This window comes from Pagrus pagrus, assembly GCF_965226575.1.
Source record: "Pagrus pagrus genome assembly, chromosome: 5".
NCBI classification, from domain to species: domain Eukaryota; kingdom Metazoa; phylum Chordata; class Actinopteri; order Spariformes; family Sparidae; genus Pagrus; species Pagrus pagrus.
This window is the reverse complement of record NC_140189.1, coordinates 10453888-10480900: the sequence shown is the minus strand read 5'-3', so window position 1 is coordinate 10480900 and position 27013 is coordinate 10453888. Positions and strand designations below refer to the sequence as shown.

The following is a 27013-nucleotide window of genomic DNA, read 5'->3' as shown; positions in this document are numbered from 1 at the left end:
TCTTTGTTTATTTCTTACTAGTTCTATCAACAGTGAAAGGAACCTTTAGTTTTGCTCATATAGAGCAGCATCCCTTGCCACCTTCTTTTGGTCCTGTTGTTTTAGGAAGGCCAACATGCCCCCACCCTTCTTGGGCCTTTTTTGGTGAGTGGCTGGGAGGAGGTGGAGGGCAAGGGCTCTTCCTCACTGTCAGATTCAGACAGGAGATATTTGTAAGGACCCATCCCTTTCAGAGGGTGAGGCTTTAGCAGCACTTTGGCTGTGGTCTGGCACTAAGCACGAGATAATTTATTTCACCTTAAATATAATAGAGTCAATTCAATGTGTAGATAACTAATTCAGGGTCAAATTGCATTCCCATAGAGTTGGCTGGTATAGCCAGAGTAAGCCTCTTTCAATTGTACAACATAATATGCACAAACACTACTCCACCACGGCACAGCCATATGATTTGCTTGGCCTTGTATTTGGTTTTGAGATTGTCTCACTTTTTTGGAGGCCCGCACTGGAGTCACAATCACATTTTAGACCACAATCACTTCTGGTTTGGTCCAAATAAATCCTCGATTCACATCCTCGAGTAAGATGTGCCGATTATTGGAGCTCTACACTCTCTCCTCCAAGTCCCCACCTGCCGTTTCTTCTCACCCCTGAAGTCATAGTCCTGGTCAGAGCTGCTGTAGATCACCTCTGTACTGTATCCTCCCTCTTCAAACTGGCATATGTCTGTCTCAGAGGCTGTGTTCAGTTCCAGTTCGGTGTCCAGCTGTGTTCACTGGGAGGCTGCTGAGCCCGGTCGAGCTGAGCCCCGTGGCGGCAACTCTCCGCGTGATTCAGCCAAGAGGGCCACTTATTTTCACAGCTTACTGAGCAACTAAGAGCAGCTAGCTACAGCCAAAGACAGCTAGAGCAGTATGTGGTCCTACTGCCCCCTGGATGTCTGGATTTACCTTTGAAAGGTTGCATTATCTTACAACTTACACCTTTAAAATTTTACCAAACCATTTGTGGATAATCTATCTTTAAATCTCCTCTAATAAGCCTTCTTTTATATACAATAAATGGTTTTCAAATATCATAGCTAGATTTCATGTGGTAGAATGAATCCACTTATCCTGAAATTGTAAAGATTTGACGACTGTGTCTGTAAATATAAGGTCAATCTCATGTTGTCACAATTCAAAAGGAGCGAGGGAATATCAGGTTTAGTGCTTTCAAAAATCACACAGGGAAACAGTAAAAATGATAAAAGAGATAAAAAGCTCCAGCAATGGAGATAAAACAAATACCATAAATAAACAACATAGTGTGTGACAGTGACGGGATGAGCTCAAACCAAAGATAATGGAAAAGGCCTTGGGTTAAAATTCTGAAAGGTAATTTAAAATGTGAAGGCGATGCGTGTGATGAGCTGAAGTGTACTCACGATGTTGTTGTGTTCAGGCAGGTGGTTGTTGCTCAGCAGCTCGTCCTCCTGAACGAGTGGGGAGGGTCTGGGAGCAGGAGGCTTGGTGGTGTCCACAGGCAGGGAGCCGGGACTCCCCATCCAAGTGATAGAGTTACCTGCATGGAGACACAGCCACATCACTGCCTCTGTGCGTGTGTGTGTGTGCGTTTGTGTGTGTGTGTGTGTGTGTGTGTGTGTGTGTGTGTGTGTGTGTGTGTTCTCTGGCCTGGCCCGCGTGCTGCGACGCTGCAGCTGAGTGGGCGTGAACCTACATATCTATTTGGCAGCTTTATTGTTTGAGCTGTCGGCAGCTTGATAAATCACCGAGCTTTATGGGAAGAGCATTGATGCATCGATCCAGGCTTTAGTGTTTGGACATACAGGCTCAGTGTGTATCGACAGCCTTATTGACGGCTGCTGTGATTGAGTGACACCTGGAGGGCTTTACCCTCCGGCTGCAGACGCCTAATGCTGCAGATAGACACTGTAAGACTCTTCTGAATGCAGCGGCTGTAGCATGTGGCTGACATATAAAGAGATAGAGTTCAGTTCATGCTGTGAACATCGCTGTGGGAGTCAGCCACCCAGACAGATTCAGCAGACATCTTCTTCGACATTTTTTTCATTTATTCCCTTTGACTTGTTCCTCAGAGTATCTTTGATGGTGACATATTAATTCTGTTTTCATAATTCTGCTCCTCAGATACATTATTTAAAACAGGATTTCTAAAAACAATCTTTTAAATGTGACTATTTTCCAAACAATGCCCAAGTACTCAAGTGCCTTCTGGGTGAAAAGTTTCTGAAACAGCATCAGAGTCAAGAGACATGTGTCATTAAACCATAAGAAATCATTTCCTTATAGTTTTTAGGACATTTTAATCAGAAAAAAATGGTTACAGAAAATTAGCTTAAGATATGTCCTAAGGAAATATCTTTAAATAAATAAGATCCTACATGCAGTGAGGCTCGAACAAATTCATTTGACCCCATTTCCCAAATGTCCTTAACAGCAAAAATGAGGGAAATACTTTGAATAATTGGGAATAATTCTCTTTCTTTTAAAGAGTGAAGTGAGAGGGAAGATTGATACAAATCTCAAGTCTGTGTTAAGTACAGACCTGGAGGATGTAGTTATCTTAGCATAGCTCAGCATAAAGACTGGAGCCTGGCCTGTTCCACAGCCTCCCACAGCTCTAAAGCTTACTGATTAACATCTTTATCTATTTTGTCTGTATACACAGAGAAATGTCAACAAGCAAACTTTTACTGAAACCATTTCTTGACTACAATGGCATTCAGTAGAGCACATACCTCCGCCAAGGCCCAAAAGTGTCCCCTTTAATTCATTCAAGTCTAATCAAATATCAAACTGTATAGCCCTGTTTCACCACCCTAACTGCTGAACCATAACCTTTATTCGCGTCCACACCAAAAGGTAATGGGGTCTATTCTGGGCTGAGACACATCCTCCATCCAAGTTTAGAAATCTGCTCTGTCACATACAGTAAGTCCCCCTAACATCACAAACTCATTTTCACATTTCAGTCTGAGTACAGACTCAAAATGTTTTTAAAGTTGTAGTATATTTCAGAACTTTGGACAGACCTTCCAGTGTTTATGCTAAGCTAGGCTAACTGCATCCTGACTGCAGCTCTGTACTTGATCACAAACACAAGAGAGGTATCAATCTAGTCATTTCTCTATCAGAAATACAATAAAAGAAAAAAGTGTTTTTCTTGAAAATTATTTTCAGGCACCTTTAACAGCATGCCATCTCAACTAAGTGTTTTAATTGACAACCAGGATGAAGATGTGTCAGTCTTGTCCAGTATTTCTGGCCACATGTGTTGCGTAAGACCAAAACCTTTCTCTTTCTAATTGTACAGTGTATCTACTGTGTGGCATCTACACCACCTCCTGCGTCCAGTTGGCACCTTCTGTCTGTTTTTCTCCAGACATTTTAATAACCTCACTATGAAAACAACAACAATAACCAGGACTGGGCTAACATGAGTGAAAGAGCTGAGAGCCTTCACTGGACCCCCATCCTTTATTCTCTATGTGAGTTAGTGTACATGTACATCAAGTGCACTGCATAGAGGTCCTGACACCAGCAGTTCTCTCCTGATATACTACCTGGCTGCAGGTTTGCCAAGTTATTTTGTGGTAATTTGATATTAATGTTAAACACGTTAACTGACACATCCCAACTAGATGCACTATGAACCAAGAGCTCTGGTTGTCCCTGTGGAGCTGGGGCCCTGGGGGTATTTGTCCACTTTATAACCAAGCTTTGTCTGACTAGAGTCAGGATCTGTTTTACCTGAGCAAAAAAGGTATAATTTCCTTTCTGAGAAGTGAATAAATACATTTCATAAAATGTGTTATGCAGCCAACAATTCAACTCCTACTACTACTGATTGCAAACAAAAAGTAATAGCTTGTGTGAAATGTAATCACTCACGCAGGCAGGTGTTGTGGGTGAACATGCGCTGCAGTCTCAGACAGTCCTGCCACTGGTTTCCACTGCCTTCACAGTTGCACCACAGTGACACATCTGCAGAGCTGTTACTGATGTAGTTGGGGGTCATGATGGTACCTGCAGGTCAGAGGGGGCAAAGGGGGTGAATGTTAGCTTTGGAAAGTCAAGGAACCTATATGTTTTGCTTTAATATAATAAACATACTGTATATCAATCAGTAACTCACAGATGGAAACACAATCACCAGACACAATCTATGCCAAAGAGACGGAAAGCCTCGACTGGCTTCTGCACTGTTTTACTTTGAGCAGTTTGTTTGCACAAAACAGACACAGGACACCGTTCTTGTACTTCAAACAAAGCTGAGTAGCCTGTAGAGAAACATGGTGTAGACTCTTTCGCTTTTCCTACGGGAGCTGAAGCCTGAAGTTAGTGGGGTTTTTTTCTGCTAAATGCCATCTTGGCAATTTTTAGATCCAGAAAGCCAAAATTTTGATAATAAGCTGAGTTAGCAAATGTCACTGCTGCGTGTGACACACACTCCCAAAACATACCACCTCTTTAAGAACAGGTTGAACACTTCAACAGTGATGCGGTCAACACAGGCTTTTTATACTGGAGGTGACACTTTAAGTTTCTGTCAACAGTAGTACGCTAGCTAATGTTAGCTTCAAGGGCTACAAAGTTTACTGTTGCTTGGCAGCACCGTCGGCTGCTCCGGGATGCGTCTCTCATTGGTTGATGTGGTCCGGCTCAGAAAGGACCGATGTAATCATCCAGATTTATATTTTGTAAATATGAAACATGTTTGATATAATTGTTACTACAGCAAGTTGTTGCAACACGCTAATCTCCATTTTGTTTACATCTGCTTCCCCATGAGATCAATGACAGGTATCACATGTGATGTCCAGCTTCAGTCTGCAGAGCCATGAAGCCAGAGCACTGAAGCCACGCCCCCACTGCTGCACAGAGCGGTGTTCACTGTTTATTCCAAATGTATTAATATTGTAACAGCAACAAATGTGCCCAGTGTGAAGTAGATAGAGTAGTCAACATTCCCCTTATCATCAGTGATAGTGAGTCTCATTCTTTTGTGTTAAAATGTGATATGTAATAAAAAGCTTCAGTGCTCTGCACGTTGCTTGGTTATACCTAGCAGCACTCCTTTGGTAATAATGTGGATTCTTCTGGTTGTGCCTTTAAGAACACTTTATAAAAAAGTCATCCATCATTGTCAGAGAGAGCAGAGAGCCACTCAACACTTCTCTATCCACATCTCTTGTCAGCTGTCATACGTCCTCACTTTCTATCTTGCTGCTTCTTGGACTCCTTCTTCTGCTCTGTCTGATCACCTCATTCACACACTCTCCACCTCTCCACCCTTTACGATCCTGTTACAGCTACTTTATTGTGAGATTATATATTATTTGTATTCAACATGTCTTTTAAGTGTGTGTCTACCATGTAGCTGAAACTAATGAGGACAAATTTCGGCCCCTAAAGGGACAAAGTAAAGAAAGTATCTTGTGAGCACGAGAAACGTTTAAGTTTTTTTTTTCACATGCCCAAATTATGCGCGACAATCAGTGGTGTCCCTCAGCCTGGGATATGTTTGAAAATGGAAGTTTGATACGTGAACAGTATTTATTCATTGAAGTGTAGTTACGGCGAACTCTGACTGCATCATGATTAGGACTCACAATGAGGATATGGAGTGTAACGATTGTGTGAGAGCTGTCACTGACTTTATTTACAGGCTTTCATAAATCATACAATCCATATTCACAGGTGGTGAGGATGATCCAGATGAGCTGACTGGAGAAGGCAGAGTGTGCGGCAGAGACTGCACTGTCTCCAACAATCGTTACACTCCATATCCTCATTGTGAGTCCTGATCATGATGCAGGCTGAGTTCACGTGACTACACTTCAATGAATAAATACTGTTCACCTATCAAACTTCCATTTTCAAACGATATCCCAGGCTGAGGGATACCACAGATTGTCGCACATAATTCAGGCACGTGAAGAAAAAAAACTTCCTTTACGTTTCTGGTGAGCACAAGATACTTTCTCGTGCAGATGAGAAAAGGTCGTGAGCACGAGAAACGTTTTTTTTTTTCCGTTAGAGAAAAAGTCCAAAAATTTTCCATGTTCCTTTAGGGGCTCCGTGCTATTGCCATAATTACCTGAAAAAAAACTCTCTTGTGCGTTTGTTTGTTTGTTTGTTTGTTTGTTTGTTGTAAAGTACAAAGCTAACCTCTGTATCTATGTCTAACTGTGTTTCAGTTATTACATAATTTCCTGTAATCGTGCCCGGAGAACTTTGGGTTTTAAGACAATTCTCCTTCACATTCTGTTTCCAATTAAGTATTGTATCTATTTACACAATTTTTTATGTGTTAATAAAAGAAATCAAAAATAAAGAACATCCTGAGCAGAGGGTTTGAGAGAAGTCAAAATGGCATGGACGTTTGAAATGATGTTTTGATAACCCTGTATCATTCAATACTATTTTTGTATTTCATATTTGAGGTAAGGTTCTTTAAAAAAAGGGTCTCATGAACCTTGCTTTTGATAATAACCAATTAACTGCTTTCACCATTTTGTATTACTATATAAATTGGTCAACAATCTGCCTTTTGTTTGGAAATTTTCTAGCACCATTCATCCTTTTCACTTATTTTTTTCATATATATATATATATAGTATTTACTGTGAATCACACCTACATTATTCTACACAAGACAATTTTGAAATCAATTGTGGAATCATCAGGATTCAAGCACTGCACCTAGATTTTCAAGTGCAGCCCCCCTTTTTACCGCTGCTGCATCACTGCAGTAACGCAGCAGCAAACAGGTCATATGAAAGGAAAAAAATCTATATGTAGATGACACTGGACAAACACCACCCATCCAAACACCGTTGTGGACCAAGTACACCCCCCCATGGCAAAGGTATTCACAGATGGCAGTTCCCCCCCAGCAGGACAATGTGCCCTGACACACCACAAGAACTGCCCAGGAATGGCTTGAGGAACGCAACAAAGAGCTCAAGGCATCAACCGGGTAGCGCTGCCACTGATGCTCCCTGACCTCCTTTCAATACTGCAAAGTATTGAACCTTCACTAACACTGCATTCAAAATGTTCCCCTTTACACCCTCAAAAAAAAACAGGCTCGGAGAGGCAAAGGACAGTAGCTTTCTGTCTTCCTGCCAACCTTCTGGATCTGCCGCCACCCTCAGCACTGGGAAAAGTGGAGGCTCCTCTCTCCTTGCCTGACTGAAGGAGCCCAGTGCTGATGGAGACAGCAAGCCCAGCACCTGCCCTTTCATCCTCTCCAGAATTCTCAGAGATTTCACACCTGACTCCTCTGACAGGTGCTGCTGTGTCTTCCAGTCCAGCCCATCCGTCCGTCTCAGGTGGCCCAGTGTCACAATGCCAGCCCTAAAAAAACAGCTCTGCTGGGTCCCAAAGTTTGATCAATGGTTTGTGGAAAATGGGCTCCTCCCATCCCCATGGTCCTGGCCCCACTCCCCCTTCTCGAACATGTCTGAGCATCCACCAGTTCTTTACAACAGCAACAGTCCCATGCTGTCCACAGCCCCCAGATTCAAAAGGACGAACTGTCAGTCCAGCCCAGTGCCACTAGCCCTTTGCAACACTGCCCATGCTGGGTCTCCCAGGCAAATATTTGTGCGATACAGCAACCTTTGGGCCACTTGGAGACTGAAGGCCACCACTCTGCTTTCCAAGTCAACCAGCCTCATGTACCAGCAGATACAGCACAGCAGCTCTGAGCCAGTGATGACCAGACCAGAAAAAAACCACCAGAGTCCTCTGTAGCTTCCCCAACAGGCCTGCAGGTGGATTGAGAATGCTAGCTTGTGCCACAGTGAAGAAGCCATCAAATTGTTGATTATCAGTGTCAGACCTCAGTAGGAGACCTGAGAGAGGATCTACCTCCACTTTGCCAGCCTGGTGGTAATGGCTGACAAGGTCCCCTCCCAGTTCGGACGCCAGTTCTTCAAGTCATTTAGATCCCCAGTCTGAGGTAGCAGAGTAAGGACTGCCCTGTGAAAGCTAAGCGATAGCTTTCCTACACAAAGGAACGCCATCACAACCTCATACCAGTCTGGGCTCAGTAAATTTCAATAAATGTTAAAATTATCCAATATCTCACCAAAAAGCAAAGGTTAGAGAAAAAGTCCAAAAATTAAGAACAGATCAGAACTTTGTTTTTTCTTTTCCCTCTCACATTAATCCTCTGACGACCCCTCAGATTCATCTGATGTCCCTGTACATAGAACTGTAGATTAAATAGTTCAAACTAGCTCCGCCTCCAACAGCGACAACAGACAAGAACAAATAATCTTATAATGTCATATACAATAATATATCAGTCAGAGGGGCCAAACCAGTATTTTAATTAAGTAAAGGATCTGAATACTTCTTCCACCACTGGCTCTAATGTGGCTTAGGTTCTATTATTGGCTGGTTTCACCATCAGCAGCTTTATTTATTAATATAATGTAACCCAGTGGTCACATACACTCCTCTGCTCTCTTCAGATGCATTTTTAAACATTTTTGTAATAATCTTGAACTGTGTGTGGTGTTTTTCCTGTGTGTGGTTGAGGTGATTTTGCAGAGGCTGGCAGTGGCTTTCCTGGTAGCTGGAGCTCCTCTTCCTCACACACCTGCAGCTCATCTTCTCATCAGTCTCAGCTTAAGAACACCAGTCTTCTCTCCATTCTCCACAACCTCCGAGCTCCAGCTCCACAGCAGCATCGCCGCCAAGCCTCCTCCACCTCAGCCTCAAGGTATACACCTCTGCGGATCCAGCTGCGTCTCCACTCTCCAGTGCCATGAGCCCACCAGCAGTACCACCATAATAATTTTGTTCCCACGCCTGTGGATCCTCGGCCACCTGCTGACACCTCCACCCTTCAGCACCTTCCAGTGATGCAGCAGCAAGCGCTCCTGTCCCCCTCACCTCAGACAAGACCAACGATGCAGCATCAGCTTCTACTGTCCCCTCCATGTCAGCACAGCTGGGCTCAAGCTCATTAAAACCTATCTGAGATCTTCTGTGGGGCAAGAACGTCTCAGTGGACTTTCCATCATTAGAGTAAATCATGTGGTGTCTCAACAGATGTCTGCATTATGCATATTGCAATGTGTTCCCTGTAATATAGTTGTTTTTGTGCAATAGTTTTATTTATATTGTATTTATATTTTGTTTTATGCTAGTGTTTCTTTTATCACTGTGTTATTTCTACAACAAAGAAAATCGACATAAATTAATGTGTTTTCTGTGTGAGTGTATGAACGTGATTGGTGTGTGATGGCACCGGCTAAAATCTTGCCTTGGGTACCAAATTGGTCAGGGTTGTTTATCTGTAATGTTGTAAGCTATACAGGCAACAGAAGTAGGTAGTAGGCCTAGAATTGATAGCGCAAGTCAAAGTACTGATTTATTGTGCACGCACCTGAATATTTATTTATTTATTTATTTATTTATCTAAATAACCCTGCCTAGGGTCTTGGAGATATATGAAAAGCCTGCTGTGAGGTGCTCTGGGGCCGGACAGGATGTTGCTTTGATTCAGGTCAGAGGCAGCAGTGACTGCTCTGCTGGCAGGTTGGATTTGAGACGATTTGACAGGCCATAGAGGAAGCCCTTACATCAGCTGTGTTCATTGTTCTGTCCTCTCTTGCTCTTCTTCTGCGCTCCAAATCTGTCCTTGCATGCTCTGAAATCTTAACTTTCACGTTAGTAACCAATTTGTTTTTGTTTGTTTGTTTTGTTTAGATTTGTTTGTGCTTGCTAGGCAATTTTCCACTTAATCAAATTCCATAAGCTTTAAATACGTTTTTTAATTCTTTCTCTCTATAATTCAAAAACAGTTGGAATGAATTTGGCTACCTGGTAGATACACTTTTTTTTATGGTGCCTAGTTTTTAAAATGTTGACCAGAAATCTAAATCACTAGTTTATAATCTATAAGTTCTTTTAAGGCCTCTCTATGGGCCAAATTTCAGGGAAATCTGTATTCAGATTTTTAAAATATCCTAGACACAAACTTGATAACATGCAAAAACATCCTATCCTGGAAGGGGTGAAGGTTTAATACTGCCTTCTTTTTTATGTAATTCAACTACTCATCTTTACCCATCCCCCTCCCCCCTGCATCCCGTACCGATGAGTCCAGCGTAGGCTCGGAGGCACAGGCCTGCTGAGTCTTTCAGACAGCCGCTGGCCGTCAGAGGAGATGGCTGGCAGTTATTAAGGAAATCAGCCAGTCTGGACCTGGCAACAACACAAATAACAACACAACATCAAACACAAGAAGTGGGCAGGAAAAATGGATGTGAACGTTGGAGTTTAAGTCCAATACCAATGTTTTGGTGCTTTTTAGTACTTTAATTATGACTTTCTTCTTGATCTTTTGCTCTGGACCCACTTCAGCCTTCTCAACCGCCTTTTAAATTAGCAGCATTCTGGCGAAATATAGTCATTACAACGCAATATTTATCGCAATGCAAAAATCCATTCTCTTCGTTCAGCTTTGGCACATTAATTGGCCATGTGGACCGAAAGCAAACCAGTCCTCACAGTGCAGCTCTCTGAGGAAACTATGTCACAGCATCTCATTTCATATGAGCCGACTCTTCAGTCATAAGACAGGAGACTTAGTTTAATATTCTCAGCTACTGTGGCTGGCTAGCATGTTCCTCTCTCGATAGCATGTTTCTGGTTACAGAGCTTTCATATCAGAAGCACAAGTTAGACATGGAGAAGGCCATTATTTCCAATGAAGAGTGTGGCTTTTTGGGGAAGCTTCCTGAGCCATTATGCTGCTCCTTATGTTGATTTTCTTGCAGCCACAGTTCAGCTAAATTTAACTTTGACCTTTTTTTACGCTGACCTTCGACACACATGCGGATGTGATTCTGGCATTGAGTCATAATTACAATCTGTCACAGTTATAACCTGAGCTTTGTGGGGGTCTATAAAATAAGCAACATCAGGGGTGGAGATAAATAAATAATAGTCTAACAGGTGTGTGAGAGAGAGAAAACAGCCCCTGCCAGACCCTGCTTTTTTGGGGAACTGTCCAAGTGTTCAGTGGCCCCCAGTCAGCAGCATCAGGTCTGCTAGCAGAACATGTTGTTCTTACCTGTGTTATTTTTGTCTTTAATGTAAATAATACTCATGTAAGCTATTTTATATGGTGACCTGTACTGTAATGGTCTGGACATATTTAAGTTCCTCTTATATGCTTTTACACAGTTTACACTGGTATATCTGAGACTCTTATTTTGAAGGGCAAAGGTCCGGAAATGTTCTGTATGTGATGTACTGCACTTGACATGTAAGCAGAATAAAAAGGCTAGATAAAGGCTATTATCCCAATCTCTATCCCCGCCCTAATGTTAGTTAGGTCGGGGGTTAGGTATTTTTATACCTATAGTGTGTATAGTGTATAGTTTATTTTGTGCACCTCTATATTCCAGAGTTATAACTACCCTTCATGTCTTACTTGCAGAGGTCATCTCGGCGGCAGAAGCTCTGTTGATGGAGACAGTTAGGTTGCAGACCCTCCATGTCCTGGTAGGAGCAGGAGGGTACAATGGTTTTCCTCCTCCGCTCACCACACAGTGTGTTGGTGCAGGGGCAGAACAGGACACCCAGGCTGTACTCTTCAGGCACTCGCTCCAGGAAGCGCCGCAGGGCCCGGTGGCACTTGTGCTGGTTGCATCTGTCGGTCCCGGGCACCCGTTTGGTGCAGGCCAGCACATACTCTGATCGCAGAGAACCACACTTCTCGTACAGGCCGCAGTCCTGTGCTGCCTTCAGGCACTGGTTCTCACCATCCAGCTGCATGAAAGACGAGGCTGAGGAACGATAAAAGTTGAATTAGCCAAACACCTGTGAGTGTGCAGAGAAATGGACAAATGGAAGCCAATCTTCGTATTATATTTGCTCAAAAAACTACATCTCTTCTGGTATTAATCTGTGAATTGCAGCAGGAGGAGAGGATGATAGGTTTTATGCGTACACAGCGAGTGCAAAAAAGGGAAAGGCAGAAAATGTATTTCCATACAGTCAGGGGTCAAAGTTCACAAACTGTGAGTTTAGGTAACACTTGTTTTTACAGGTCTGTACATTTTATGATAAGAAGTTGGTATTAACCACGTCACCTATTTGAAATGACCACAATAATGACCTCAAAATGCATAAATAATTAACCTAACATGATTTAATCATAATATTCTGCTATTTTCCAACAAGCAGTTCATAAATAGCTGCTAGTTTCTTTAATGCATTTCCAGGAAACTTTGAACTGGTTTCTGCTGATCATGACATTTGAATTCACAACAAGACTCTAACTTCCCCTCAGCAGGACACTTAATTGAAGTGATTTATTGCAGCTTATTTGGCGACTAGTTTCCGTCTCATCTCAGCAGATCAGTCCAATTTTGGAATATGTCTTTACTAAATGTAATTTCTTTTTACATGCAACTATAAACACATAGGTGTGTGTTGTAAATTAAAATGTCATGAACAGCAGAAGTTCTGCAGAAACCAGTTGGAAGTTTCCTTGAATTTTTTTAAATAACTTAGCTATTTATCGACTGCTTGTTCGAAAATAGCAGAATATTATAATATAGTCATGTTGAGGTAATTATTGATTTTATATTGGAAGTCATTTCAAAGAATTCAAATCTTCTCTGGCCCAACAACTCAAAAAACAAGCAAGATAATAAATTATAAACTCTAGAACGAAATGAAACAGCATGTCTAGTAGACCTTGCTAATCTAGCCCAGGTTATCCAGCACCAGCAATATGAAAATAGGTAAATAGGTGCTGAGACAGAAAGAAAAGTATGCAAATGAAAAGAGCTGGTCACTACAGAGCAGCACCGTGGCACTGTTCCCTCAGAGCAAGATGTCCAGGGTTTGGATCCAGGCCCTCCCCGCCCATACATCGAGAAAAGTTTGACGACTATAGTATAAATCTATGCATCTATGCACAAATATGGGCAATTTTGACTTAAATGTATCAAACTTATTTAAACTTATTCATGTGCTAAAAATAACAGAGAAAGAACAGAGATAGATAGATAGATAGATAGATAGATAGATATCAAAGACCCAGAGAAAAATACAGAGGACATGACCTCAGTGGCCTCAATGGTAGCTACGGCCCTGTTAAGTACCTAATCATAACAAATGATTGTGTGTGTGTGTGTGTGTCAGAGTGTGTTTTACCTGCCACTAAGGAGGCCATGCGAGTATCCATTAGTGTGTCATCATAGGGAGATATTTCCAGCTCATCCTCCCCTGGACAAAAGGAACACAAACATTGACCAACAAATGAGTGACCCACAGTAAAGTGGAAGAACCAAATTAAATGAAGTAACCATAGATGGTGACAGTAAAAAGTGATAAGACAGTGGTGGAAAATCCGCCAATGATCAGAAGAACATGGCTGTAAACATGAGTCATCTGCGTTGTAAACATGTACAGTATGTTCCGATCTCCCAAAACAATCATGCAGTCATAAATCAGTACTTGACTCACTGTCAAGCTGCACTGTGTGCAATGTGAACCACTCAGTGAAATATGTTATTCTATCTCTAAATTAAGTTGAGCGGTGGATTTTCTGACAGCTCACTCTACTGAATTGACATTTGCTTCACAAAAACTAATTAGAAGAACAAAGGCGTCCCCTCGCGTTCCCAGCAGTGCACAGAGGTCCCTGAGGTAAAACAGCCCTTTGTTGATTAAGGATGTTAGCCTCCATGTGTCTTCCTTAGTGCAGAGTGCATACCTCCACCTCCCCTGTCTGGCACCCTCTATTAACTAAGTCGATACATAGAACTCCACTGTGCAGGTTTTTATTAGTTCAGAATCGGATTTCAACTTTTGACCACACACAAGAACACTGGACTGCATTGCTTATATATATATACTGTATATATATATATATATATATATATATATACATATATATATATATATATATATATATACATATATATATATATATATAGAGAGAGAGAGAGAGAGAGAGAGAGAATTTTGTGCTTGTATATATAGAAAATTGACCGGATGCACTATGCCGTTCCGCTGTCTGACTTCCTGCCTGGTTTCAATGTGCTCTGTGCTGATTGACGTGTCTGCAGTCTGCAGCTTACATCAAAAATAGACTCAGTGCATATTCTCTACAGAGCAGAGAAGCAGAGAGAGAGCATGGGTAAAGTACATACAGGTGTTTGTTAATATAGGTGTGTGTTTACTTCTTAACTTTACCTGAGAAAGACCTTCTGTGGTTGAAATAATTTGACACATGTCCACGTCAAATAAAGGGGAGGGGGGTCACAAAGTCCAGCTGAGGCTGCATAAGTGTTAAGTTACGTTGTTTCCGTATGTTAACATACTTACGTTGCATAATTTCAAAACAAACAAATCCTGACTCATGGTCACAAATTTCTCCAGAGGAAAAGCTCTGTGTATGACCTTTCCAACCACCTGACCACCCCTGAAGTCAGAACCCATCAATGCCATCAATGCAGTAAAAAACAGCCCAAGTGGTTCAGCTCGCCCAGATTGGACAAGTGCACACATTGATTGGTGGTTGTCTCTGTCATTTCACAGACATATGAAGCTGTGTACATGGGTAAAATGAAGCAAAATGCTCAAAGCTGATGTAGATAAGAAGACGTGAAAACACGTCTGTGTCCTCTATCAGCCAGTCTCTGCGATCTGTCACCCTCAGCGTCTCACATCTGATGAGAACCAACTGAATTGTACAGGTGGGCTATGAAATTAACACATTTTATGCTTATCAATTAAATGTAACTTCAGAGATGGTGGTAAGTTTTATAATAGCACAGCAGCATGTGTTTTCACTGTCGTGCCTTTGCGGTATGTGTTATGTTAATGGAAATGTTTTATACATTTCTCAGTGCTAACACAAAGGTCTGTAATAACTGCAGACCTGAAGATTTTCACCTCACCAATGACGAACGTTTGTTTTTACATTTCAAGACGTAGTTCAACACTTTTGGAAATTCACGTGTTTCCTTTCTTCAGAAGGAGGAAATGAGAAGATTGACATCAATCACCAGCGTCAGAACATGGATGAGTGTGTTAGCCTGTGTTACAGTCCCTCTTTCATTTAAATCTCATTAACGTGGCCAACATGAGGATAAGATAAGCGAGACAGGAGGGCAAACCCAAAGTCACCATGAGCTCATGTTATTGAAGACAGCTTTTGTTCAGTTATGAAAGCCATTAGCCGGGCCTTGATTGACTAGTGGATGAGGCGTTTGTTCCTGCAAATTATCTAAACACACTCCAAAGTACAAACTCAATCAAGAATGTAATGGCATGTAAAGTGTTTATGTATGTAAATCCTATTCGAGGCTATATATTTATGGTAATGACACGCTAGAGCAGCCTAGCAGCGTTAGGAACTGAAGAGTGTGTAATTACACTAATGCTCCGCTGACTAATAGGCCACAGGGGAGGAGGTGTCCGCTGGCTAGTGTTAGCTCACTTACTGATGCACGTTTCACACCAGCACTCCGGATATGCTTCTGTTACCCTGCATGTGTGTGTGTGAGCAGAAACAGGTCTTTTTAACTGGACCTGACTTCCACATGAGGCAAGTTTGGGATTCTGATCAATTTTATGGTTAAAGTAGAAATTTACCAGATTTGTATAAAAGTAGTAAGATGGTACAATGATAAAGGTTTTTGAGTAAACATACAGTAGTTTCTAGAAAGTCTCATGTTTTTGACGTAGACATCACACTGTCTGGTTTTCTCATCACCTCCAGAATGTTTTACAGGATGTCTGTCTTCATCTGTAAATGGCACCAAACACTGAAGCTCCTCAGTACACCTGTGCATATTTTTATATAAGTGAACAAGGGGTGTTCTACAGCCATCAAATGATTCTTTTCAAATGATGGCACACAAAATGTCTTCGGTAGCTTAAACCGTTATTTTACGTTATTTTAAACTGTTTGAAATAAAAGACTATGTTACCTTATCTCTAGTTATGGTTATTGCTCGATTCAGCATTTCAAATATACTCTGTAGACTGTCGTCAGCAGTGTTGTGAGTTTTATGAAGTTGCCAAACACAAAACTCCTGTGTGCAGGGACCATCTACATAGTGTCACACCAAATAACAAAAACATTCAGAAACGTTCACCAAAATGACTTCAGCCATTGACAGCCTCCATTGGTTTTACTACAGAATTTGGGAGGTTAAAACTTTGTTGAATTATTGTGCACTTGCCCGACCGATAGCTGCATATAACAACCTTTGGTTGCTCCTGACCATCTCTGTCATCACTTTAAACATCAGTATAGTTGATGTAATTGCACAGCTGTTGGCTGCTGTTCAACATGTTATGAGTTGCAAATATGCCAAATATACTTTTATACATTAATATAATATATATATGTATATATATTATATTAAAGTATAAAAGTATATTTGGCATATATATATATATATATATATATACATATGTGTGTGTGTGTGTGTGTGTGTGTGTGTGTATGATGTATAAACATATATATAGAGAGAGAGACAGAGACAGAGAATAGAAAATAATATGTAACTTCCAATTTTGATATTGTAGTGGGCTGCCAAAAATAAATGAATGTATGAGAAAACCTGTAGCCATCGGTGTGCATTTTTAGTGACATAATAACATATTGTGCACTTCTCCTATGTTAAAGAAACAAACAAAAATGAATATCCCAATCTGATATAAAAAAAAACGATCCAATGAACAAACATCTGAATAGTCAAATATTCTGATCCAGCCCTACGTACAACAGACAAAAGCCTGTCACATACTACTGAACCACCAACAGTAAAGTCATGAGCCATCACAGCAAAACAGTGAGTTGAAAGAAACTAACTGGCAGAGCAGGTACTTCTCTATGGATTCGTCACTAGATACAGCCATTTGAACCCTTCAGTATATGAATATAAACTGGCAACCTGTCCCGAACGTACCTTGCATCTCACCAAATCCATACTGACATTAGCTTTAGCCCCCCACAATCCTGCACTGAGTAAGCTACTATAGGTAATGAATAGAGAGAACGAGACCCAGTTAAATGCACCATCATACTTGCATGCATGCTTCTCACACCCCAGCCCCGACAGAGGCCTGACTGACCTGGCAGCAGGCGAACCCTCCAATATATGCGCAGACACTGCTCCTCCTTGCGGAAACCGCGCTGACACTTACAGGATGACAGAGAGGGGTGTTTGGTCAGCAAAGCATCCTGTCTCTCCAGACACTCAGCGGCCGCCTGATCCCCAAGTGGGGACATCTCTGCATCCGCCGCACACAGCTCCAAGCCTCGGTACAGTGCCTCACACCGGGGGTCAGCGGAGCACACCCGATGAGCTTCAACACAGTCAGTGGGGGAGGGAGGGAAGGAGAAGATGGATGCTGAGGATGGCAACACACCTAAGAGAGGACAAAAGAGGGAAAGATGCGGTGTAAAGGTCAGTTATATCACATTACTGTTGTATGAGCTCTTAACATACTGGTTTTAGTGAATATAGTAACCAGGTACAAAAGCAGAAAGTCTAATACCATAAGGAACCCAAACCTTCATCAACCAGGAAACACATCTAGACACCTCAAACCAAATCATCCCCACCAAATCTGACTCACGTTTCCACCGTCGTCTTCCTCACCTCAACAACAACTCACCTATTGTTTTTCTGGTATCAAAACAGATCTTCTCATTGAACAAAAACGTCTCTCTCTGTAGGAAACTTTTCAGTAATGTTGTCAGACTCTTAGAATTACAACTTCAGCCTGTCAGTGACAAAAACAAGCACATTTGGTGGACATAACTTTGAAGGTCGGACCATTTCTAGTTCATCCACAAATTCTCTATTGGACTGATATTGGGCTTTGACTCGGCCACTCCAGAACATTCCCCTTGTTGTCTTTAAACCATTTCTGTGTAGCTTTTGCTGTGTGCTTCAGGTCATTGTCTTGCTGGAAAATAAATCTTCTTCCAAGTCGAGTTATCTTGCAGACTGAATCAGGTTGTCCTCCAGGATTTCCCTATATTTTGCTGCATTCATTTTACCATCTACCTTTACAAGCCTTCCTGAGAAGCAGAGAGTCTGCAATGAGGAGGACGCCAACACCATCCTGATGGAAATGTTGAAAAATCAAGAAGGCATCACAAAAAAAGGAAATGAAAATTACAATTGGTGACACAGAGAACAGGAGCAGCCACTTCAATCTCCACTTCCATGGCTTCCCAGAGAGCTATGGGACCCTGGAAATGGAGAGTTTCCTGGAGAAAATTTTACCGGAGATGCTGGGTCAAAATAAATGTCATCATCATCATCACCTTACTCAACTACCGGGAGAAGGATAATAATCTTTTGTTGATGAGAGTTACAAGGGTGTAAATTTGATGAGGATATATCAGATAAGATAGCTCCCACCTGTACAGAGGTGCAGGAGAATCATGCAGGAGACTTCGGAAGGGGAGTTGGGGGGTTGTGTTTCATGTTATGTGTTTTGCATCATGTTAAGGCCAGCTTCATTTTATTTATGCAACTTATATTTGCATTTCTACTCTTAACTCTCACCTGGCAAAGTAAAGTATAGGTCACCAATGAAGGATTTCAGATGTGCGACATGGATTGTCCCTGGGATCAATCAGCTGGGACACACCTCTCAAAAACCAAGAGCAAGAAACTTGAACTTGAGTGGGGAGGGATGACATTTTTTGGGATGGCAACAAGACTTCTTCAGTAAACTTTTCGGCCTGTGTGTGTGTGTGTAGTTACATCAAATGACATTGTACAATATGTATTATGTCTTAAAGTATTTACAAAACAACAAATCAAATTATGGTTATTTTCGCCACAATTCATGGGAATGAATGATTTATCCCAACTCTAACACTGTGATACTACACAGCAGTTTAGGTTTTATTGTGTAATAGCCTTGCTGAGCTCCTTAACAATAACTCATCACATAGTCAGAATGAAGAAAATTACTTTTAATTCTGATCCAATTTGTGTTCACACTGTCTTACTCCATATGAACCAAGAAGTGTGAACATGACAGATAGCTCATTCATTCGACTGTCATCCTGCACTGCCCGCACTACATGGACCTACCGGCTGTAAATCAAACTCTCGTGACTGACAGCAGGTAATGCTGTACATTCCTGTGCAAAAAAAAAACAAAAAACACATAGTTTATGCATTTTTCTGATATCTTGAAGATCTAGACTCATAAGGATTAAACATTCATTGATGTTCTCAGGGGCCAGTCCCATCTGGGCCTTGAAAGTGATGATTAAAATCAAGAACTCTATCATAAAACTTTCAGGTATTCAGTGTAATGAAGCTAATAATACAGTATATGCACTTTTTGTTTGAATTTGTGAGGAGTGTGGCAGCAGTGTTTTGAATTAACTTTAGTTTGGATAGGTTTTGTTAGCTTAACCATGAGTAGAGGGACTCACAGAAGTCCAAACGGGATGTGATGAATGCATGATTAATAGTTTTCAGGCTCTTGGGAGATGGATCTTAGAGATTCTGCATAACGGGAGAACTATCTTAACATGCTGATTGAATCTGGGATTGTTATCATAAGTTACACCTGGATTTCTGCAGCTAGAGGTGATACTGAGAGAGAATGAACCACCTTATGGTGAGATGTGATTGCTTTTAGTGTCTGGACCTATGACAATGACTTCAGATTTGTCTGTATTAAATTGAAGGAAATTATTATACAGCCATATTGGGACCTCATTTAAGCATGCCCTGAGAGAGGTTAATTGGTTGTTACTGGTGGGGTGGAAAGAGAAATAAAACTGTGTGTCATTGGATACACAATATTGAAAACTAATGTATCTGCAGATTAAGTGTCCTAGTGGAAACATATTAAATGGAGATAAGCAGGAGGCCAAAGACTGACCCCTGAGTTACACCACAAAACAAAGATTCTGAAGAAGATCTGCAATTACCAATAGCAACAATAAAAGTCCTATTTCTGAGGTAATGATAAAACCAGTCGAATACAGTGCCAGCTAGTGAATGTAAATAGGGCATCCTGTACTGTAATATGATCATGAAGAATAGGTCCCTAACATAAATCAGAAATGGCTTTCTCAACAGTTCCCATGCTTAGAAATAGATTGTATTAATTAAATGTGATGTAGCTTCAAAGTAGTTTGGTCCACAGTTTTGATTTAAAAGAAACTGCACCAAACGAGCAAACTTAACAGTTTGTTTAAATTGTTTCAAGGTGTGAAAGCACCCTAACAGGCCAACGACACTGTGGACGAGGCATCATGACAATAGTCACGGACAAAGCACACAAGTGATTCCACTCCAATCTAACTTTCAATGGGGAACATCCTATTTTCTCTCTCCTCTCAACAGAGACCTCTCTCTGTTTCCTTTTCTTTTGTAGATAGACATTGGCAGACATTAAAATGACATTTTTATTTATGACAGACACCATTTGGGTTGTGTGCAACCCAAAGTTTTTCAAAGAGGAACTGTTGTTTTCTGAAGTGTGGCTGCTTCGATTTGCAATAGCAAAATGGAGAGGCTCCCCTGGTAAAATCGAATAGCTGATATGCACAAGGGAAGTGTAGAGAAGTTGTCTGAGGACAGCAGGAATGTCATATGGGGAGGAGAAATAGGGGAACGGAAAGATAGATGGAAAAAGGGAGAGGTGGGCGCGAAGGAGGGAGTGAGAGAGATAGAGACAGAGACAGAGAGCGAGCGTGCCAATGTGAACCTTGATAGGTTGGACACGCGCACAGTATGAGGCACAATCAGCATGCACCACCGAAAATGATGTTCTTAGAATCACACAAAGATGCACACATATGCACACACACACACACACACACACACACACACAATCACAAAAAACAACACATACAGGATGGCTGCCCAGAGAAGGACCCGTTTATGTGTGTGTCCTGCTGGGAGGGAGACTGGGAGGCACAGAACCCATCATTACGACCAGAACACAATACTGCACAACCACAGGGGAGGGGGCGGAGGGGGCAAAGCAATCTGTCTAAGACACACACACACACATAGTTTTCCACACACACATCTCTGTGTCAGAATAAAGTGGCTGAGAGAGCATAAACAGCTTAACATTCAGTGCCGGATCAGTAGACAGTATGTAAATTGAATACTGAGTGTGCTGATGAAAGACTAACCACATACATAAAACATTGTTGGTTGAACAAACAGCCTTTGTGGACTGCCGCATCCCGACACTCTGCCACAACTCACTTTGTCCACACATCAGACTAACCGTCAGCTGGAGCAGCTTGATCCTGACCAGAGACTGTCCTGTCTCATGCCAGCGTCTCATCATCAAACTTCCACAAACAAATCTGTTTGCATCTCTGCTGCACAGGAAACACTGCTTTGTCCCTTTAAAATCCGATGTCCTCCGATGTTTGCAGCTCCCTATGGAGTCATGAAACACTCAGTTCGAACGCATACCGTCTGCCAGCAGCACACACACAACAGTGCAGAGAGTTTCTCTGACGTACTTGTCCTCAGTTCTGACCAACTAAATCTCAAAGCTGCATGTGTGCATGTCTTATTTTTATGAGTAGGGTTAATTCTGCCATCCAGGTAGTTACCAGGCCAGTTTAAAATACAACTACAATGGTACTCAGTACAGTGCATACCTCCACCAAGGCCCAACAGTCCCCTTTAATTCAATCAAGTCGAATCTTATATCAAACTATAAAGTCCTGTGCCACTCTAAATTTGAGACCACCCATAACTGCTGAACCATAATTTAAGTTCAGCAGATGTGTAGCAGCCAACTACAGGACAACAAAACACTGCAGACGGAGCCATAATCTCCACTGGGCTGTGGAAGAATAACAGGTTGATAGAAAGAGAAACAATGTCAAAGTCCAGCAGAAATGAAAGATGCCTTTTTAACCATTTTAGATCACATCCACGGTCACATTGTGCACCTACTTAACAATATACGGCAAAAAATGAAAGAAATCTATTTCTTTGTATTTTTATATCGAAATCCAGTCATACCTTCTTCAGGTCAAACAAAATGTCACGTGTGCTTACATAAGCTTTAACATACACTTTCAACCAATAATATCATGTCATCCACCATCCATCAGTCTTCACCTTTAAGTCCTGAGCGAGCGGCACAGAGCTCAGATTACAGTGTTTCTGTGGGCGGGCCTCACAGATCACTGTACAAAAACTCATTTAGAACTTTATTCACTGATTTGGGTGAAACTGGATCAAATTTTATGGAGAGTGTGAAGGTTTTCTGGTTTTCCCTCTAATGTCCTCCAGCTGCTCTGCCTGAACCCTCAGTGATTAGAGTTTCCTGATCAACAGATGCTTTACTTGTTGCTATAGTAACTGCTAACAGTGGCTAACTGTACCAGGCTCCAAGTGAACACGGCCGGTGTTGGGACCAAACACGAACTCTGAGACCAACTGTAGCCAGTTCGATGACAGGGAATCCAGAACTGAGGTGGTTTGCGGAGTTGGGCTGCTGTTAGACAGTTATCGCCTGCTCGTTAAGTCATGCAGCTAACGTTAGCGGTCCTATTACCTGACTAACATTAGGTCTCAGGTTGCCAGGAGACAAACCCAGCAAGAAAACCACCTCTATACTGTATTCTCTGTCCTTAAATTGGTAACCGTCGGTCTCAGATGCTGTGTTCGGTCCCACTCAGGCTGTTTGGCCAGCCAACTCATCACTTAATGTTAATGTATTCACTGGGAGCACCCTGTGACCCGCTCAGACAGAGTCAGATACTTTGACATGTAGTTGCATAGTGGTAGCGTGATTCACATTTAGCGCTACAGCTATTGGCTACTATAAATGACAATCAATATCCTCATCAAGTCCCTTCCTATGTAGAAGCGAATATCACTCCGCCGTCTGTTTCATGGAGACCTTGAATAGAAAAAGTACGAAAAAGTTCCTGGCTCCGTCCCTTTATCTGGATCCACACCAGAGTTAATGGAGTCTATTCCGGGCAGAGACCCATCCTCCATCCAAGCTTGATTGAAATCTGTGAAGTACAAACCAACCAACCAACAAACAAATGGACTCCACTGAAAACATCCCTCCCTTGGCGGGGGTAACAATACACTGCTTCACGATTTCAGATGCAGCAAAGGTCACATGATTTCACAAAAAAGAGTTCAATGCATTCACTTCGGTGTGGTAAATATATATTCACTTTTTTGCACAGAGTTAGCTAAGCTTAGCATGAAGTCTGGAAATGGGGGAAACAGCTAGCCAACAGGCAACAAATTCAACAGCTTTTGTTTAACCAACTCCTGACACAATAAAAGAAATACACAAAAGTATTCATCTCAAACACAGAGATGACAGATAAATCTAACCAAGTGGAGAAAAGACATGCAAAGCCAACTTTATGTCATTCATTCATGGATCTTTTTCCTCAATAGATCATTTTCTATATAGTGATACTGATCAAAACTGCTTTATTCAACACTGCACAGCTGCGTGAATCCAGCATAAACAGACCACGTTGGCTGTGTGTCAGTGCTCCAGACAGCCTAATACCTCATCAAAAACACTGTGCTGTATGCTGGCCTTTACTCAGCTCTCTGCTGGAATAGACAGCCGACAGAACGAAGACGTGTAAGGGACTCCCTCTACAGAACATTCACTGCAGCAAACTCTAACACTGTAAAGGTGTTGCCCGGATCAAGAAAATCATTAATGATGTAATTCGTATCGTAGGCAACCTACTTTTTTCAGTTTCTTGAAGACTTTTCACCTCTCATCCAAGAGGCTTCCTCAGTTCTAGCCGCTTGGATGAGAGGGGAAACGTCTTAAAGAAACGGAAACAAGTCGAGTTGCCTACAATATAGCGTGACCTACATTACTACATTAATGATGTAGATCTCACATTTGACAGTGTACGTGTAGCAGATGTAGTATATGTTCTCACCCAGCGCAAGTTAAAATGTGAAATAGCCACTAATTGTCACTGCATCAGTTACAGGTGTTTATGTCTGGCTGTATCTATATCTGGCACGGAAACCAGTTAATAAAGATCTCTATGGTCGTCCTGAGCATTGGTTAGTGTTTGTCAAAGCTTCTTATTTAGAGACAGCTTGACAACACATCCAAATCAACAATATATAACTAAATCAGACAAAAAAAACAACATACGCTGACAAAGACTCATTGATCAGGTGACATTAGTTGATTTGAAATGATGTTTGCTAATGTCACTGAATGCAGAAATATCAGTGACCCACATAAAATGCTGTTGTGTGCAGTCATTAATTTGCATCATTTCAAATGTCAATGTCATTCTGAATGAGGGTTTCTGGACCAATCAGCTATGGTTTCACACTATATGGTTTTCTTCTCCATTCAATGCTGGTGAAGTAAGAGGCATATTAATACTACAGTCACAGGCACAGTGCCAACGAGAGCAGGAACCAACTTTTTTTCCTACTACTCTGTTCTGTGATGGGGCCCTGCACTGAGCCCAAGTACGTCCCACTGAAATGAATAAGGTAGCCAGTGTTTTTGTTGCCTTGTTATTGTAGTGGCAGACCACTTTAGGAGTTTCTCAAGAGGTGTTCCCACAGGAAGTCCAAGCCACACTGTGTACATTGCCAAGCTAGAAGGGCCAGTCTGACTACAAAGAAGGCCAGCATGGAAGTGAAACTGTTTAGCTAACCCTCGCTTTGGCAGCAAGTCTTTTTCCTCTCAAATGTTCAGAGGAAGAAGCTCTTCACTCATTTATCTTCACTGGAGGAGAACAGCGAGTACATGTGGATAAATAAATGTATGTGCCACCATTTTGGTTGGATCCCCAAAACCTGTTTGTCACCAGTAGACAGCAGAAGGCAAGATTAAAGTTTTGTTGCCACACAGTGACTGCAGGCAGCATGCAGCACTCTCCATCAGTGCTGCTGGAGTTTATCTTTGTTTTCCCACTGAAAACAATGAACATCCAATATGTCATCTGCTGCACACAGGCACCATGTGAATACACAGAAGAGTCTGAGAAGCTGCTTCCAGGAAGACATGTTTGTTACCAGTCACGAGTATTTTGAGTATTTCGGTATTTTGAGTATTCTGCCGGGTCTTCATACAGTCACGGTCAAAAGTTTACATCCACTCATAAAGAACATGTATAACGTGATGAATGAGTGGAACACAAACTACTTTGTCACAAAAACACTCAGTTTCAGTAATGAATTTATTATAGGTCTTCTGAAAATGTGATCAAACCTGCTGGATCAAAAATATTACATACAGTAATTCTATTATTTGGTTAAATGTCTCTTGGCTATTTTTATCTCAGTTAGCTGCTCTTGATAGCCATCCACAAGCTTCTGTTAGTCCTCTGGCTGAAACTTTTACCACTCCTCTCGACAGAATCGCCATTCCTTTACCACTTTTGATGTGTGTTTGGGATCACTGTGTCATAGTTTGAGTTTGTGGTTCTGTTATTTCCTGTTTTATTTTGAAGTTCTGCCCTCACGTGTGATGTTTTGTTTTTCATGTCCTCCCTTTGTGTGATTTCCCACCCTTTTTCTGTGTTCACTTGTGTCCTGTTAGTAAATCAGCCCTTGTGTGTATAGTCTGTGTGCTCCCTGCTGTCTTTAGCCCTTTCCACAGAGGCTCTGCAGTATCAGTGCAGTGAAGGCTCGCCTTTTCTATGCCTTTGTTTGTTCACACTGAACCAAGCAGTGTCGGCGTAAAGCTGCACCAGTGTGTCAATTCAAGCAGCACGCCGGCGCTGCAGAACCAAAAGAGGCTTGGTGGTATACGTCATGATGTTGACATCTGTGTGTTAGCCCTAACCCTAACACTTTTAACGTGTTTCCCCGGTGTCCACCTGTTAATCTTAACATGTATCTGACTGTTTATAATTATATGGCTGCTGTTATAATGTGTTGTGATTGAGATGCTGACCCACCATGCATCCTGGAAAGTGACAAAGTTACGCTTTTCGCTCTAAATTACATAATTACATAATTACCATCAGTAAACAGCGGACGCTGTCTGACTCTCTCACTTGCGGGGAGGGACGCTGTTTTCTAGGGGAAAGTTCACTGAAGTCTCGTCAGGAGGCTGACAATCACAGTGATTTTTTTTAATACAAGTTGCCAGAGACAGTAACTACTACAACACAATAGTGGAAGGAGACAAAGACATGTGAGTTAAAGTTTTTTACTCTAAATATCATCACATAATCACCTCCATTCAACTGCAGCAGCTGCCTGGCTTTGCTGCCGGGGACAGACGCTGTTTTTCAGGCTGAAGAGTCGGTAGGACAGACAGGATGACAGAGACATGTCCACGTATGGATGCTGTATTTTTCTTCCTCATATAGTTGCCAAAGACACTACCACTTAGCACATTACTGTTGTTTGGTCCTGTATCGATGCTTTGTGGGTTGAAGTGTGGAACATTTCTCTTTTATTTGATGAGTGAAGGATCTGTTTAGTTGTCAGACTGAACACCATCAGACCGTCACACTCCTGATCAGCGCCTCCGGCTTTTCCATTCACACAGACTCTGTCTCGCCTCTGCTGCGGCTCTGATACTACCTCCAGAGGCGGAACAGAGCCGGAGCAAAACTGTCCCCCCTCTCTGCATCTGTAACTTTCACACAGACGGCGAGGCGGAGTGTTGACACATGATTCCTGTACTGAAAGGGCTGTGTGAATGGGGCTATTGTCAGTTCATCTTTTTGTTCCCCTGAGCATGTTCCGTGTCTTTGTGTCCCTTCCCCCATGGTTTGTTTCTGGCTTTTATTCCTCATGTTTTGAACTTTGTTTCGCTTTTTGTGTTAGTATTTTTATATTTTGTATTTTTTGGACTTTAATTCTTGTATTTGCATGTGCCTGCTCCTCCTGTTTTTGGTTGCCTTTTGTGTTTGTTTTTTGGATTTAGACCACAGCTTTGTTTTTAAAGCTTGCCTTTTGTTCCTTACCCTGCCTGCCTCCTGAGTG

At 41.8% G+C, this 27013-nt stretch overlaps 1 protein-coding gene across 1 annotated transcript in view; it reads right to left on the bottom strand.

Moving 5' to 3' along the window:
• The window catches only part of gfra3 (GDNF family receptor alpha 3), a 66016-nt gene that overhangs the window by 20534 nt on the left and 18469 nt on the right, over positions 1–27013 (bottom strand). Inside the window, exons 2-7 of the mRNA XM_084352262.1 lie at positions 17157–17453; positions 13218–13289; positions 11485–11839; positions 10141–10250; positions 3915–4049; positions 1427–1563 (exon numbers count right to left, since the gene is read on the bottom strand). Coding sequence (XP_084208388.1) covers positions 1427–1563; positions 3915–4049; positions 10141–10250; positions 11485–11839; positions 13218–13289; positions 17157–17453 — 1106 coding nt within the window. The remainder of the gene's footprint in view (positions 1–1426; positions 1564–3914; positions 4050–10140; positions 10251–11484; positions 11840–13217; positions 13290–17156; positions 17454–27013) is intronic.